Source organism: Pollachius pollachius (assembly GCF_949987615.1).
Source record: "Pollachius pollachius genome assembly, chromosome: 9".
Taxonomy (NCBI): Eukaryota; Metazoa; Chordata; class Actinopteri; order Gadiformes; family Gadidae; genus Pollachius; species Pollachius pollachius.
In genome coordinates, this window is record NC_136942.1 from 2,081,787 (window position 1) to 2,096,263 (window position 14,477).

The window sequence follows — 14,477 nt, forward strand, 5'->3', positions numbered from 1 at the left end:
ACACTCAGAAGGGGTAATGAGGGAATGGGAAACACCTGGACAGGTAATTGGGCTAATGGGGAAAACAATGGACGGAGCTCGGGAGTGACACAGCCGGGACACACAGTGATTCCATCGAGATTCCTAATGTTATACTGTGATTCCATACTGTTATACTGTGATTCCATACTGTTATACTGTGATTCGATACTGTTATACTGTGATTCCATACTGTTGTACTGTGATTCCATGCTGTTGTACTATGATTCCATGCTGTTATACTGTGATTCCATACTGTTATACTGTGATTCCATACTGTTATACTGTGATTCCATACTGTTATACTGTGATTCCATACTGTTGTACTGTGATTCCATACTGTTGTACTGTCATTCCGTACTGTTATACTGTGATTCCATACTGTTATACTGTGATTCCGTACTGTTATACTGTGACTCCATACTGTTGTACTGTGATTCCATATAGTTTTATTGTTAAATACTTTATTGGTCAATAGTGGTCCAGGGGTGGGCATTCCTCTGCATTTTTACAGTTCTGAATCAATGCGCTACAAATCATAACATAAAACAACGGTGAGCTTCAGGTTTATTCTGCCTCCACCACAGTTAGCAGCAATGGTGATGCATTAGCTACGTTCATCTACAACATTATCTGTGTTTTCGTCAACTCAGGCAGTTGTCCCACTTTTGAAAAATCATGCACACCCTTGTAATGTTATAGACCAATCCGGATCATTCCGGATCAAGTATTAAACAGTGCAGTGGTATAGGCGGTTGATCCGGATCCATCCGGATCCCCGGTGCAGTGGTCCACCCGGTGGTAAGTTAACATGCTGTTATTCTGTGGGCTCGCTGGGTTTCCCCGGGTCTTGTTGTCCATGCTGTCGCTGGGCCCCCTGCTCTGAGAGGTCAGGGGGTTTGTGTGTAGCGATCCCCACCTCCAGCCTCGCTCTCTTGTGCACATTCCTGCGACTCCTCGCTCGGCCACAAGGCCCCCAGGACAGCTGTCCCTCAGCAACATGAGACACACGTCCAAACACTCACCCTGCCAGCACGCTGCGAGGGTGAGTGTGTGTGTGAATAGTGGTGTGTGTGTGTGTGTGTGTGTGTGTGTGTGTGTGTGTGTGTGTGTGTGTGTGTGTGTCATGGTGTACATGTGTGTGTATATAATGGTATTTGTGTGTGTGTGTGTGTGTGTGTGTCATGGTGTATATGTGTGTGTGCATATATAATGGTATGTGTGTGTGTATAATGGTCTGTATAGGTGTGTGTGAGTGCTTGTGTGTTTGTGTTTGTGTGTATATAATGGTCTGTGTGTGTATGTGTAGTGGTGGGTCTGTAGGTATTTGTGTGTGTGTGTGTGTGTGTGTGGAGTGTGTGTGTATAGTGCTGTGTGTGTATCAGTGAGCATATGTCTATGCCAGTATATAAGTGGATTTTATCCATACATAAACACATGTACAAATGTGCATGCCTGGATTAGTGCATGTTTTGCGCATGTGTGAGTGCATGCATGTGTGTGTGTGTCTGTATGTGTGTGTGTGTGTGTGTGTGTGTGCGTGTGTGCGCATGTGTGGACCATCACATTCATCAGATTCTCCTTTCAAAAACGGGGCCTACAAAGAGAGGCTCTCCCCACAGGCTCAGGAAGTATCACCGTACACCGACATGTGTTGACTTGGCTTGTTGTTCTTAAGTGTTTCCTCTATATTTATCTCCAGCGCATGGCACCACCACATAACAACAATTAAGGGTCCTGATGAAAGGGCCGATGGTCAGCTATCACCCCCTACCCCGAGCAGCAAGCCGTGTTGATCCCATCCAAGGCACCCATCGTCCAATCAGGGCAACACTAAACACACCTGTTGAGTCTCCCTTATATAGGAGTTTAAAAGGGGGATTGATTGATATAGTCTGCATGTGATTTTCTGTTTTATAGGAGTTTAAAAGAGGGATTGATTAATGATAGCCCACATGTGATTTGTGGGTGCGTTTTTACATCAGCCTCAAGGAAGTGTAGGGAACAATTTGGTGGGCGGGTCTAGTGGGATTCCCCCTCAGTATTTTCTTTCCACAATGTCATTTACTGCACTTCCCGCCCTTTCAGGTGTGTCTGAGCTATTCCAGCAGGCCAAGACAACAGAAGGTCAAGTCAAATGTTGTTTCCTTTTCTTTTCCTTAAACCCCAACCCTTTATAAGAACATAATATTAATTTGTTATGCATCCGAGACAGAACGCATGCCTATCCGTGGTCATCTGCAACAAACTTTAGATTTTGACGGCATTGCGATTTTGACCACATACCACAGAAGCACGATGTATTTATAACAGGTCCCCTGTCCCCGTCCCTCGGCCAGGCTAATGCGCTGTGGAGACGTTCTCCGTGTACGCCCGTACATTAAGGCCAGGGTGTGGGTGGCTGAGCACAGTCAGGGGAGTTCTTCTTCTATGACTAAGCACTCAGATATGAATGTCTAACGAGGCAACAAACACTGTTGCCATGGGCACAGACTGAGCGCGGAGAATTAGGAGAATGGCGGTCTTTGTTCACAGGATAATGAAGGGTAAATACCGCCGATGTGTCCACTGGATCTGATTTGGGAATGGGGATGGCTTTTTCGTTTTTTATTCAGGCTCCAGGGATGATGAATGAGGCGTGTGATGGAGGCTGAGTACTGGGCTGGGCTGCTCTGGCCAGGATGTGAGACGGGGTCATCTCCGGTTCCATCCACCAACCTTAGAATGTCTGGGGACAGGAAGCGAGATCGGCTTTATCTTCTGTTCATTCCAACCTTCGGAGATCTACTGTGACCCGGAAATGAGATTTGATCCTCGGTTTCCTCGAACCTGAGAAGATCTGTTGTAGATGTGTGTGAGAGAATGTGTGACGACAGGGTTGGAAAGGGGTGGGGAACGCATACATAGCATTGCTTACCTAGAAATGCGCTCAGGTATTCACTCACCTGAGAGTGACTTGGGTGCAAGATAACTGCAATCTTCAGGCTATCATTCATGAATGAGGACATAGATGGTGTAGTTTAAAGCGTCATTTATTTATTTTTTTAACTACAAAATAGGAAAAAGCCAAGGACTATGACGTGTACCGGGGAGATTGTTAGTAATCTCATGACCAACCGACCCAAAGGCCTTCCTGCCTCGGTGCTTGTTTGGTTTGAGCCATTCTGTGTTTATGCGAAGGTCATCAGTGTCGTAGCTTGCTGGCGTCATACTGCGTTTAGACAGAAAGAGCAGAGTCGGTGAAAGAGATGTGCTTTAAGGCATCGTGTTGAAGCTGCTTGAGGGTTAAGGACCTTTGAGGAGTGAAACGCACCTTTCATTTCTCTCTGGAATACTCAGAATTATTTTCTGATTATAAAAATACTAAATTAGAAATACTAGAAGAACTTCAGACTTTTCAAACCAACACCCTGGACAGTTAGATACCGTACACTGTTCATTTGGCCAAATTCCAAAAATGGCGTGGTTTGAGATGAAGCCAGGGAAGTGGTTGTTTTAATAGAGTGGGCTTCAAAGGTGTGTGTGTGTGTGTGTGTGTGTGGGGGGGGGGGCTTACAGGAAGCATGGAGGGCGGTGGGTGGAGGGGAGGTTGGGGGTACATCCGGAGAAGCCTGGTCGTACCCCTGTGGTTGGAGTTGTCCCAGCACACATCAATGAGGTTCGAGGTTCCGCCAGGTAACCTCAAAGCAGCCACACCGGGCGATTAGGAACTAGTAAAGCTCCTGATTACAGAGAGAAGGAGCTTGATGTTTGCCTCAAAAGAAAGCCAAGTCAAGACATGACGCGCAGCCTCCTGGGGAGCTGGATGAAGGCTGTGTTTCATGACCCCACCCAACACAGGGTAACCAGTAGTATCTTTGTTCACAAGTACCAGTACAAACTGGTATTTAATTGTTCTTGTTCTGTTTTCCTATTCTACTACTTTGTGGGAGGTATGTCACTAAATTACTCAATGAGTAAGTAGTAGTAGTAGTAGTGGTATTAGTAAGTAGTAATGAGAAGGTATTAATGTATGTAGTAACACTGTATTTATAGCTGGGGGAAGGTATGTGGATTTTCCAGTAGGGCTGACAGACATCTAAGCACAGTCACTCTGAAAAGAAAAGAATGGAACTGATGGACGTTTTAAACTCCTTGAAGAGGCTACGTGTTTGAGTGCCTACGTACGGGTTTAAGACTGTACAGTGATCGCTGCTCAGAGCCATTGTTAGTGAGGAGTGCATTGTTCTTCAAGACCCTAGAAAGGCGCTCATAAATTCCAGTTATTATTAGGGTTTTAGAGAGGGACCGATGGATGGGGGCAGGAGGCGAAAGTCATGGCCTCTGCATTGTTCCCTTCATGCCCACTTCCTTGAACTCATACTCAATTAAAACTCTAAAATGAAAGTAAAACGGAACACACACACACACACACACACACACACACACACACACACACACACACGCTCACCTCCTGATCCTCCCCTCGTCACCTTCTTGACCTGAGTATTGTTTTTAGCTCCCGGTTATGTGGCGGCGGAGGTAGCCTATATATATACCAACCTATAATGAGGCAGCTTGTATGAATGAATGTGATTTTTATGACGTTAAAACAAAGCAGTCTCTGACCCCTGGCCTACCACAAATTGCCTCTTTGGGGACATTAATGTTGTTCTAAGTCTAAGTCTGTCGTGTAGTAGTCGGTGTAGTTGAGTCAGAACACACACGCACACACACACACACACACACAGGGGCCTAACCCCGGACAGTGGCGTCACATGGGTCTGTGTGAGATTAGGGTGGTGCCAATTGGTTAGGGGGCATTTTTAGAACGGAGACCCGTGCTCTATGGTAACACTCTGCAGCCCTGGCCACCCCTTTGATGTGCTCATTGTAGTATGATCCAACTTCAAAGCCTCAGCAAAGGGCTATGGGTATGTCGCCGTGTGTGTGTGTGTGTGTGTGTGTGTGTGTGTGTGTGTGTGTGTGTGTGTGTGAGATTACACTTGCGGCTAGTAGAGTCAACTTTCTATCGCCCCTGACTCCTAGACACCTGCGTTCAGACAACCTTACCCTTCTGGGACCAAATTATAGACAGGGCACGCAGCCGTTGGAATTTGAATGGAGAGTGGCGCTAGCCCCGAATTCATGGGTGTTTGAAAGCGAGGACAAATTGACAAAAGAATTCAGGCTTAAGCTTTGGCACTTGGACAGCAGCCCAGTGTATCGTAGGTTGCCTCTCCTCGGTTGCTCCGTTTCCTGTCACCTGGCCACGACGACACACCTTGCATTGAGCCAAGGTGTGTTCAATGGTCGTGCGGTTGTCAATGAACGCTGCTATCAGGTCTGTAAAGATATGAGGCGGTATGTCAGGCCGGAACCTGAGATAACAGGTGTTTCAGGGACTTTCCAGCCTTCTCTCTTCACTGTGGCACGTCTGGTATTCACTTCAAAATGCCGCCAAGGCGACCAGGGAAATGTGACCGTTTAAAAAAGGAGAAGGAATGTCAGCATTGAGTGTTTGTCTGCGTAACGGCTTTCGTACAAGATGGGCCACAAGGAAATACAACGAGGAAGGTTTTTTATGGCAAAAGTGAATATTTATTTCAATAAATAGACTAGACACATGACAGACACTGAAACAGTAATAATTTAAAGAACACAAGCCACTGTTCCATGAACACCACATCCTTGAAACAATAAATTACAACAAAAACATATGTTTGAACTTCTTCTCGGAAACACTCGTCCTAGAAAAGTTTGAGAAAAAGAAAAATGCTTTTCACAATGAGAGTTCAGTCTTGCGTTTGAAATTCTCTGTCTTTTTGTCGGGGTCAACCTTCTGCCTTCATACGGCTTCCGAGAGACCCGTCCCGAGTAATCCTTCATCCCTGGACCGGATGGGACCGGAAGATGCCTCCTTTTGGTCCGATTCTGTCTTCATGTTCCATAATGACACTGAACAAGAAGAGAACGGCATGGAATTAATATCACGTGAATAAAAACGTAATTATTTATTCCCAGCATAGCAGACCTGGTGAGATAAGAGTCAACATAATTATTTTTGAATACATTTTTGTTGGGAGTTTAGAACTATCATTTACCATAGTGTTCAATGCGCGGAGTCGCTCACGGCGCCCTGGCCAGACGCCTTTCCTGCTGCCCGGGCGAGGCGCTCTCGTTGTCCTGTCGTGTTTTAAAGTCCTGGATGGCCTTTTTGTTTTGGAAATCTATCAACGCCATGGTGATCACGGCGTTCCAGCAGTTGTCCTCCGCGGAACACCTGAAATCGATTTCCTTATTGTCCGTAGTAACGATGGTGAAGTAGACGAACTTCCCGGTGCGCTCCACGCAGTCCACTTTCTTGATGGACTGGAGCTTCATCTCTTTGCTCTTGGAGCGCTTCTGCGTGTCGGCGTAGATGTTCAGGCTGTCCGTAGTCAGCACGCAAGTTTTCCTTTTCCAGAACTGGAGAAGGTTATCGCTCCTCTTTTCCAGCTCTCCCTCTTTCAGGATCTGGGAAATCTCCTCGGCCGACATTTTCATCGTTTGTGAAACTTCAAGTTGCTTCGTCGGAGTCTCTTTTTTTACGAGTAACCGGCAGATGTGGTAAAATCCGCTCTGCTTGTGTTCAGCTGTCCGAAGACTCCGATGAAGGAGCTTCTCTGCGTAGGCTTGTAGATCCAGAGTTGCGTTATGTATGGACAGGGGTGCAGAGCTATATATACCCTGGGACGGCCAGTGCCCTTCCCCCTTGACGTCAGCTCCTTTCGGAATGCTTCAGCAGTTGCCGGCGGAGTCGCGAGACCGAGCGTGGGCGGAAGTCAGGCCGAGCAGGGAGACGAGAGGAAGTCCTAATGTGGAGCTGATTACATTTGACACAGCCTTACCTGTTAATGTGTAACTCGCACAACTCCCGAGGAAATGACTCAAATGACTGACTTACACGGCTGTAATTGACTTCCACCTTGCAATAGATTTATGTAATTACTAGATTTAAATAATAGTAGAGCCCGTACTGCCTGGTCGACTTTGGCAACGTGTATGGCGTTCTTCATTGTAAAAACTGGCGTTACTGTTGCTATGTGGGAAGTGGGAACAATGCAGTTTAATGGGTTTTTTTGGGGGGTTTATTTGTAGAGGGCACGTTGCTCGCATACAGTCGCACCTTGAAGAAACAAGACTCATGAGTTTCCAACGTCAAATTATTATTGGGTTAAACACGTAATCGTCCATGGAACCACTGAAGTGCAGACAGGAAAGCACCGAAGAAACCCGGAGAGCCGGCCTAGCCCCACAAACAGGCCGAGGACAAAGGGGATCTCAGATTGAGAAGAGGAAAATTGAAAGTGAACACGCTGTACTGACTAATTTGGACTTGGATACCAGGAGATTAGGCGTAATGCACTCTGATGACATCCTCTGCTGTATTAACTATACTGACATCAGTCACTGTACCGCCATCATGCCCGGGCAAAGGTGCCACCATCAGCCAATCTTGATTTATGGGCTCCAGGCAGGGTTTGGTTGTCCCAGCAGCAGTGAAGCAATGAGGCAGTAACAGACCCACACTATACACTGACACCCTACACTGACGCCAGCATGACTGGGGTAAACTAAACTCACTCACACATATTCCCCTACACATACAACACACATACATTGTCACATCCTCTAGTCTATATATGTCTATATATATATATATAAACCTTATAAATGTATACACACATATGCCTCAGACTGACTCAGATTTATGTATGTATATGTTTGATCTGCGTGTGTCCTCTTGTAATGCAGTTACATTGAATTTGATCATATAGACATCTGAACTAATGAAAGTAAGACACATATTGTAAACTTTATTCCATGTATTATTGCATCGCATAGACAACGCATCCGAGGACACACCCCTTGAGCAGATATACCAGTGTTCTGTGGAAAGGATGCTTTGCTCTTTCCTGCAACAATTATACAGGCAACATAAAATCACCACTTATGGCACAATATGTTTCATTTTAGCGCAGCGTGTGAGTCAACTGGCCCACATAGCAACCAGAGTTTACATAGTGATAGCATGTGGTGGTCATCTCATCTCCCCTGCCTACAGAATTACAAGTCCACAAATGCACACACACCCATATTTTTAATTTGTCAGTGTGTCTATCTTCCTCTTGCCCTGTGTGTGTGTATGTGTTTGTGTGGGTGTGTTTTTGTATTTGTGTGTGTGTGTGTGTGTGTGTGTGTTTGTGTGTGCGTGTGTGGGGTTGCATGTGTCATTCAACAGGAACAGGGTTAGACAGTAAGGCGTGCCTGTAAAACAGGCCACCTTCTAAAGCCACAGTTGCATGCTTGGACATGTATGCACGTGCACAGTCATGGATGGTGTGTGCATTTGTGTTTGTTATTAGGGAGCGAAAGGGATACATTACTTTGCAGGCCCTCATCAGATGACACAATAAATACATCATTCTTTACAATAAGCAATGTCAGTCATTCCGATTTAGGAAGGCGTAATTCATTATGTTATATTAGAGTTCATTAACTCATACATTTCAACATTAAACAATTGACCATTGTCACTGTTTTCCTTTTGCCTCAGCACTAACCTGGAAACGTCCAGGAGATGTCTCAACCATCTGGTGCCGCTAATAGGCCTATTCCCAGGAGTACAGCCCGCTACGGGCATCATCACGGCGGCTCGTTAAAATGTTCAGCGACTTGGTGGATGAGTAAACACCATTAGCGGGAGAAGAGGAGGGGGCCTGTGTGTTTCTCACCGACCTGCTGCTGGGTGGGGAGCAAGAGGGGCCGGTCATCGTACGGGGGGGCCAGACGGGATGTTGTTTGGGAACGGGAACCGGGGAACGTGTTTTGACAACCTTGAGTACCAATCTCTCACCCCGCTGCCCCCACACTTCCCACCCAACACTCCTGTACAGGCCCCAGGAAACAAGCTAGTCACAACACAACTCTACGGAGAGGCAGTCAGACAAACAGACAGAGAGAGAGAGAGAGAGAGAGAGAGAGAGAGATAGGAGCATACTGTTGTCATTAATGCACGCTACTCTTTGCCAGAGAGGGAGGAACGCGGTGCAGCAGCTTTGCAAAACACGGTTTGATTCCCAGCTTGTCTCCTTGTCTTCACACCTTCATGTTATGTATGTTCATTGATAATATGCTTATTCGATTAAAGGCTTTTTTCCATTAGTGTACGTCTAGACAGGCCATGTGTGTGGCCTGTCATGTGTGTGCATGAACCTCTGAGGATGTGTCGGGTCGCACTTTTAAGAGTGCACGCTTGTACGTGTGTGTGTGTTTATGTGTGTGCATGCACTTTGACGAAAATAAATATGCCAGCTGTGTGGACGGGCAATAGTTATACCGTTCTGGATTGAGTACGTATAATTGAGTGCGACACAGAAATCGGCAGCCTGAAATTTTGGTCTGGGCATTTGAATGATAGAACACAATGTGTGCTGTGTGCTCAGAATGTGCTTGTGAAAACGTTTGGAAGATGCTTTGAAACACAAATGCTGCAGTCTGTCCCTGTGTCCGTGTGTGGAGTGGACATGGTCTACGTGTCACCCTGATGTGAACCGCTTTCCTCCCACTTGCCATAACCCCATTACCAGCTGGGAGAGGCCCTTTGGCCCCTGGCCCCAGTGTTCCACCCCAGGAACAACCGGTTAGGAAGAGGCTGTGTTTACCTCAGTGTGTTTTGGAGCCATCGTGCACGTGGGCGGGAAAGGGCTCAGCAGGTGGTTGTACCAGAAAAGGCCCCTCTTCCACTGCTTGCCCAGACATGTAGCTGGTCTGTGCGTGTGTGAGTGATGTGTGCTGAACACGCAGCGCCACTCAAACACTGAGAAAGGCAACATATTCAGCACTGTTTAAATGCCATTGTTGTTCCTTCTGCTACAAGAACACGCAGTCCTGTACCAGTTCTTCTCATGCCTGTTCTTTGGCAATTGGGGAGCACTTTTTAACATGCACTTCAATGTTTATCTAATTAATGCAATTTGGTTTCAATCTCAACATGAATGACAAAAAAGGCAGCATATTAATGACTTTGGCCATCAACTTATCGTACTCATTATTTTGTTTGGCCATTGAAGCCACTCAACAATTATATTACACATTTATTTTCTACAAGAAGTACAAAGAATTGGTCTAACAAATTCCATATATGTATTTTTAACACCCATGACAAGTTAAGTGTGAGTTAAACCGTCACATTGGTGTGATAAATGCAATATTAATAGATAAAACATTTGGATCAAATTTATATATATTTTTTTATATGTTTCCTACAGGATGCATCTATTTGGGAGGTGAGGTATTTTGGCGTAGCAAAGGCTTGCTGAGGGCCGTTTGGTATACATTCTGCAGTTGGTGATCATCAATGAGTGGTGACACGAACTGCAGCCCAGAGGAAAGCCAGCAGCTAACAGCTGCACAGCGTCACAAACACAAACACACACACCTAGACATAAACACACAAACGGCTCTGTGTGTGCGTGTCCATATGTACTTACACACAAACACACACACATGCTGCTGTGGCCTCTGGTGACATGGCCTTGTCATGGGACTCAACAACTATTTAAGGCATTGTCCCGATAAGCCGTGTGTGCGTGTGTCTGTGGCCGGCCGGGAATTCAAGAGCGTGGGAAAAAGAACAAATGGTGCAAGTGAGCGGCAGACAGACACAGCCCTGTCGGACGGGCCCTGGGCGTGACACACGGACGACAGGAATGGTCGCTTCCAGGTATAGAGGGCAGCCCCATGCATGCAATGAATGCACATCGCCAGGTGGTTCTGTCTGACGCTCAAACCCCATGAATCATGATGCATAAAGCCCTCCTTTAACCACACCTCGCGTTGGGCCTTCTTGCATGCTGAAAATTCTGTATTCTATGTTTAATTTTCATTTATTCTGAGGCTACGTGACATGTTATTCACAGCCTCTCAAGCTTTGATAATGAAGCATGTAAGGATATGAGGTCAGAGCAAAACTAGAAGGGTCTGATCCGTCCGTTCAAGCTCCTAACGCGTCTCCTCCCTCAGGCTCCAGTGAACACCACCACGTTAGGCCCGCTTGCTTGGGCTTTGCGTTGGCCGATGTTGGAACTGGATTGGGCAAGTCTGAGACACAGCACGAGGTCCACACATGCTGTGTCGCCGTTCAGCCATCACAATGGGCCGTCTTACATGGAATACGGCCGGTTAAGATGGGAGAACCGCCCGCATGCGGTTTCAAAATTCTAACAATGAGTGGCATGCAGGTCTGCAAGCCTTCTGCCATCCGGGAATGTAGTGTCCAATGTGCTCTATGCATGGCTTCCCTGCAGCTTAAATGATAAACCGATACTCTTTCACACAACCAACTCTAATCTACGAGGGATCGAGAAAGGTCAAGTGCTTTATTTTAGCCAATGACCGAGATGAACGTATTCAGTCTTTGATTCTCATCTCAATCAGCCTTTAGTTAGTGCTGCTGCCCGTCTTTTAACCAGCACTAACAAATATCCCCATACAACCCCTTTTTTTATTACTATTATTTGGATATCTATATATATATATCTTTACCCTACCATATTGTGGCGACTCCTCCGGGGTCGCGCAGGGGATCATGGGAAATGGGGTTGTCAGTTGACAAAAGGGGCTTTCGTCAACTTGTTTTGTTGTTCGGTTAAGTAGGGTTAACGGGTTTGCGGTTTTTATTGGTTGTGTGTTAATTGTGTGTTGTTCCATTGTTGTGTGATGTGTGGTGTGATCGGGACCATTAGTGAGAGTGTTGTGTGTGTTGGTCAGCTGTGTCGTGTTTCTTTTACGATCTTCCTGAGTGTTCGGTGGAGTTCAATAAAGGCAACTCTCGGGGTCGTGCGGTGTATGGGGCACGACAGTTGCGTAACCGCTTAACCTGGGCTCCCGTCTCGTCCTTCCCGTGCTGCTCGCCAGAATATTATCACTATTATTTCAGCCCTATTTTTAAGCGGGTAAGAATAACAGCCAGCACCACTGGTCCACTATAAGTAGATAGCCTAGCAAATGGAATATATGTATAAGAGACCATATATATATATACATAACACACAAACCTAGTGTCTATAATTATATACTTTAATCAAATGCTTGTCTGAAAATGGATCGATGATCAAACCGGGAATAGTAATTACAATGACTCATCCGATATGGCGCCGTTGAATACCACACATTTCATGTTAGTCAGATCCTGCGGTGTCAACCCCCTGTACGAGACAAGAGGCGGCATGCGTCCTCTAGATTACCATGGTTTTGGATTGAGCAAACCTTTCCTTATTTAGCCCCTCTTTTGTTTGACCGAAGGAAGGTTGGCCAGGTCAGCCCAGTTTGCCAACAAGAATATGATTCAAGTTAAACATACCACACCTAGTTTCCTGTTCCATTCATAAATCTGCAGATAATGCTCAGCCGCGGCTGATAGTAATGCTCTGATGTGCTGTTCCCATAAATACTAAGCAACCAATCAGTCATCTTAACATGCCAAAGTTTGATAGATATCATACAGATAGCACGTTTTATTGTCGGCTATACTTATTATTACTTATTTGAGATATTTTGTATCCGATAAAGTCAGTTCACCCTGGAACAGTCTTTGGATGTGTATTTCTCACTTTGTCCCTTTCTCCATGTTCTACAGTCACTTCAGGATCTCTCCCCAATTCTTCTGGCTCGTATCGTTTCTAACACAAATTGTTTAGTAAAAGTTGTTTAATGGAATAATGACAAAGCAAGAACCCTCCCACACACACATTGAGTTTAGATTCTATCAAATTTCCAGGAAATAACCATAAGTTTGCTACACTCCCGGTGTGTAGTCTAGGCCACATCCTTGTTTGCTTTCCTTGCTGAGGTGTTTGTCCCCGACTCTTCAAGGATGCCTGCCTGTGTAGTATACCAGAAGCCAGTACTAGTGGGTCAGATGCTATTGTGTAATGTTTAAAAGAACTGAAGTGGAGCACAGAGTAAAATATAACATAATCTCAATTTACTCCAGGCAACTGTGCTCTATCTGCCGGCACTTCTGGGCCCATTCGCTACGATGGGATGTAATATAAACGCAGCTACTGCCCCCTAGTGGTGGTCTTGAATTGCGTAGGACGGTCAAAAGTGCAGACTTATTTACTGTCCTGGCAAGCAAGCCAAGTGTTTGCGCTTCTCATCCGTCTGAGCACCATCCTCAACCATCTGCTGCTTGACTAAGTGCTACTGAGTGGGCTCTGCTACTGCTGGAACAGCTGCTTCCATCGCTGTAGCTTGTGTTGAAACGATGACTGATTGGGCAGCGTACTGAGCACAGCTGGGAACCATGTTGGACTTGAGAACTGTTAGGTTTACGTTTCATTTTTCGGGAGACGGGATTGAATTATTCTGATCAAGTCCCTTGGGTGACCTCCAACTGCTTATGGTATTTCCAGGCGGATGTTGACTTCAGGTGCGCTCCCACTTCTGATGATGCTACTCCAAGAATGGTATACAATCTGGTGCGGTCAGGGGAACGTTGGTTCTTAAAACCAATGAAAACAAACTCATCGGAAGTCCGCCAGTGCTCACGGAATGCCACACATGAACGACCGTGCGGCCCAATATGCATTCATTTGCATAGAGTTAAACAAAGCTCAACTTATTTTAACTTTTAACTTTACATTTATGCAAAGTAAAGCACCAACTATTGAGCCCTGTGGCGCTCTTTTGAGGCAGCCCAAAATGCTATGACTATATGGAGTCAGTTGACACATTGTTTTCTGGAGGAAAGATAATCGGATAACCACTTGCTAACAATCTGATAGAATGAAACCAAAAAAGAGAATTACATCTTCAAAGAGAGCAAGCAATCCAACACATTGTACGTTTATATGATCTTATATTATTATCCATTAATAATTATAATGTACCATGGTCCATCATGATGACCATAAACATCATTGTATATATATTGTGGCGACTCCTCCGGGGTCGCGCAGGGGATCCTGGGAATTGGGGTTGTCAGTTGACAAAATGGGCTTTTGTCAACTTGTTTTGTTGTTCGGTTAAGTAGGGTTAACGGGTTTGGGGTTTTCATTGGTTGTGTGTTAATTGTGTGTTCCATTGTTGTGTGATGTGTAGTGTGATCGGGACCATTAGTGAGAGTGTTGTGTGTGCTGGTCAGGTGTGTCGGGTTTCTGATATGTTCGGGGTCGTTCAATAAAGGCAACCTCGGAGTCGTGCGGTGTATGGGACACGAGAGTTGCGTAACCGCCTCCCGTCTCGTCCTCCACGTGCTGCTCGCCACTGTGTATATATATATATATATATATATATATATATATATATAGACTCACCCTCATATAATAATGACGGTAAGCACCATATCTACGACCAAAACAAATGTCACATTGGGCCCTAAAGTCCTGGCTACGCACCTGCATCCAAATAAAATACATAAATAACCTGCGTCA

General features: G+C 45.6%; 1 protein-coding gene across 1 annotated transcript; it reads right to left on the reverse strand.

Moving 5' to 3' along the window:
- Positions 1 to 5,575: 5,575 nt before the first annotated feature.
- Positions 5,576 to 6,679, reverse strand: phlda2 (pleckstrin homology-like domain, family A, member 2). The gene is made up of 2 exons (XM_079742680.1): positions 6,102 to 6,679; positions 5,576 to 5,955 (listed from the first exon to the last, which is right to left on the reverse strand). Exon 1 carries the CDS (start codon positions 6,541 to 6,543, stop codon positions 6,127 to 6,129), a length of 417 nt encoding a protein of 138 aa, XP_079598806.1. The 5' UTR covers positions 6,544 to 6,679; the 3' UTR covers positions 5,576 to 5,955; positions 6,102 to 6,126.
- Between the last annotated feature and the right edge of the window lie 7,798 nt (positions 6,680 to 14,477).

Excerpts from the sequence above, each read along its gene's own strand:
- phlda2 (XM_079742680.1), bottom strand. The coding sequence starts at position 6,543 with ATGAAAATGTCGGCCGAGGAGATTTCCCAGATCCTGAAAGAGGGAGAG.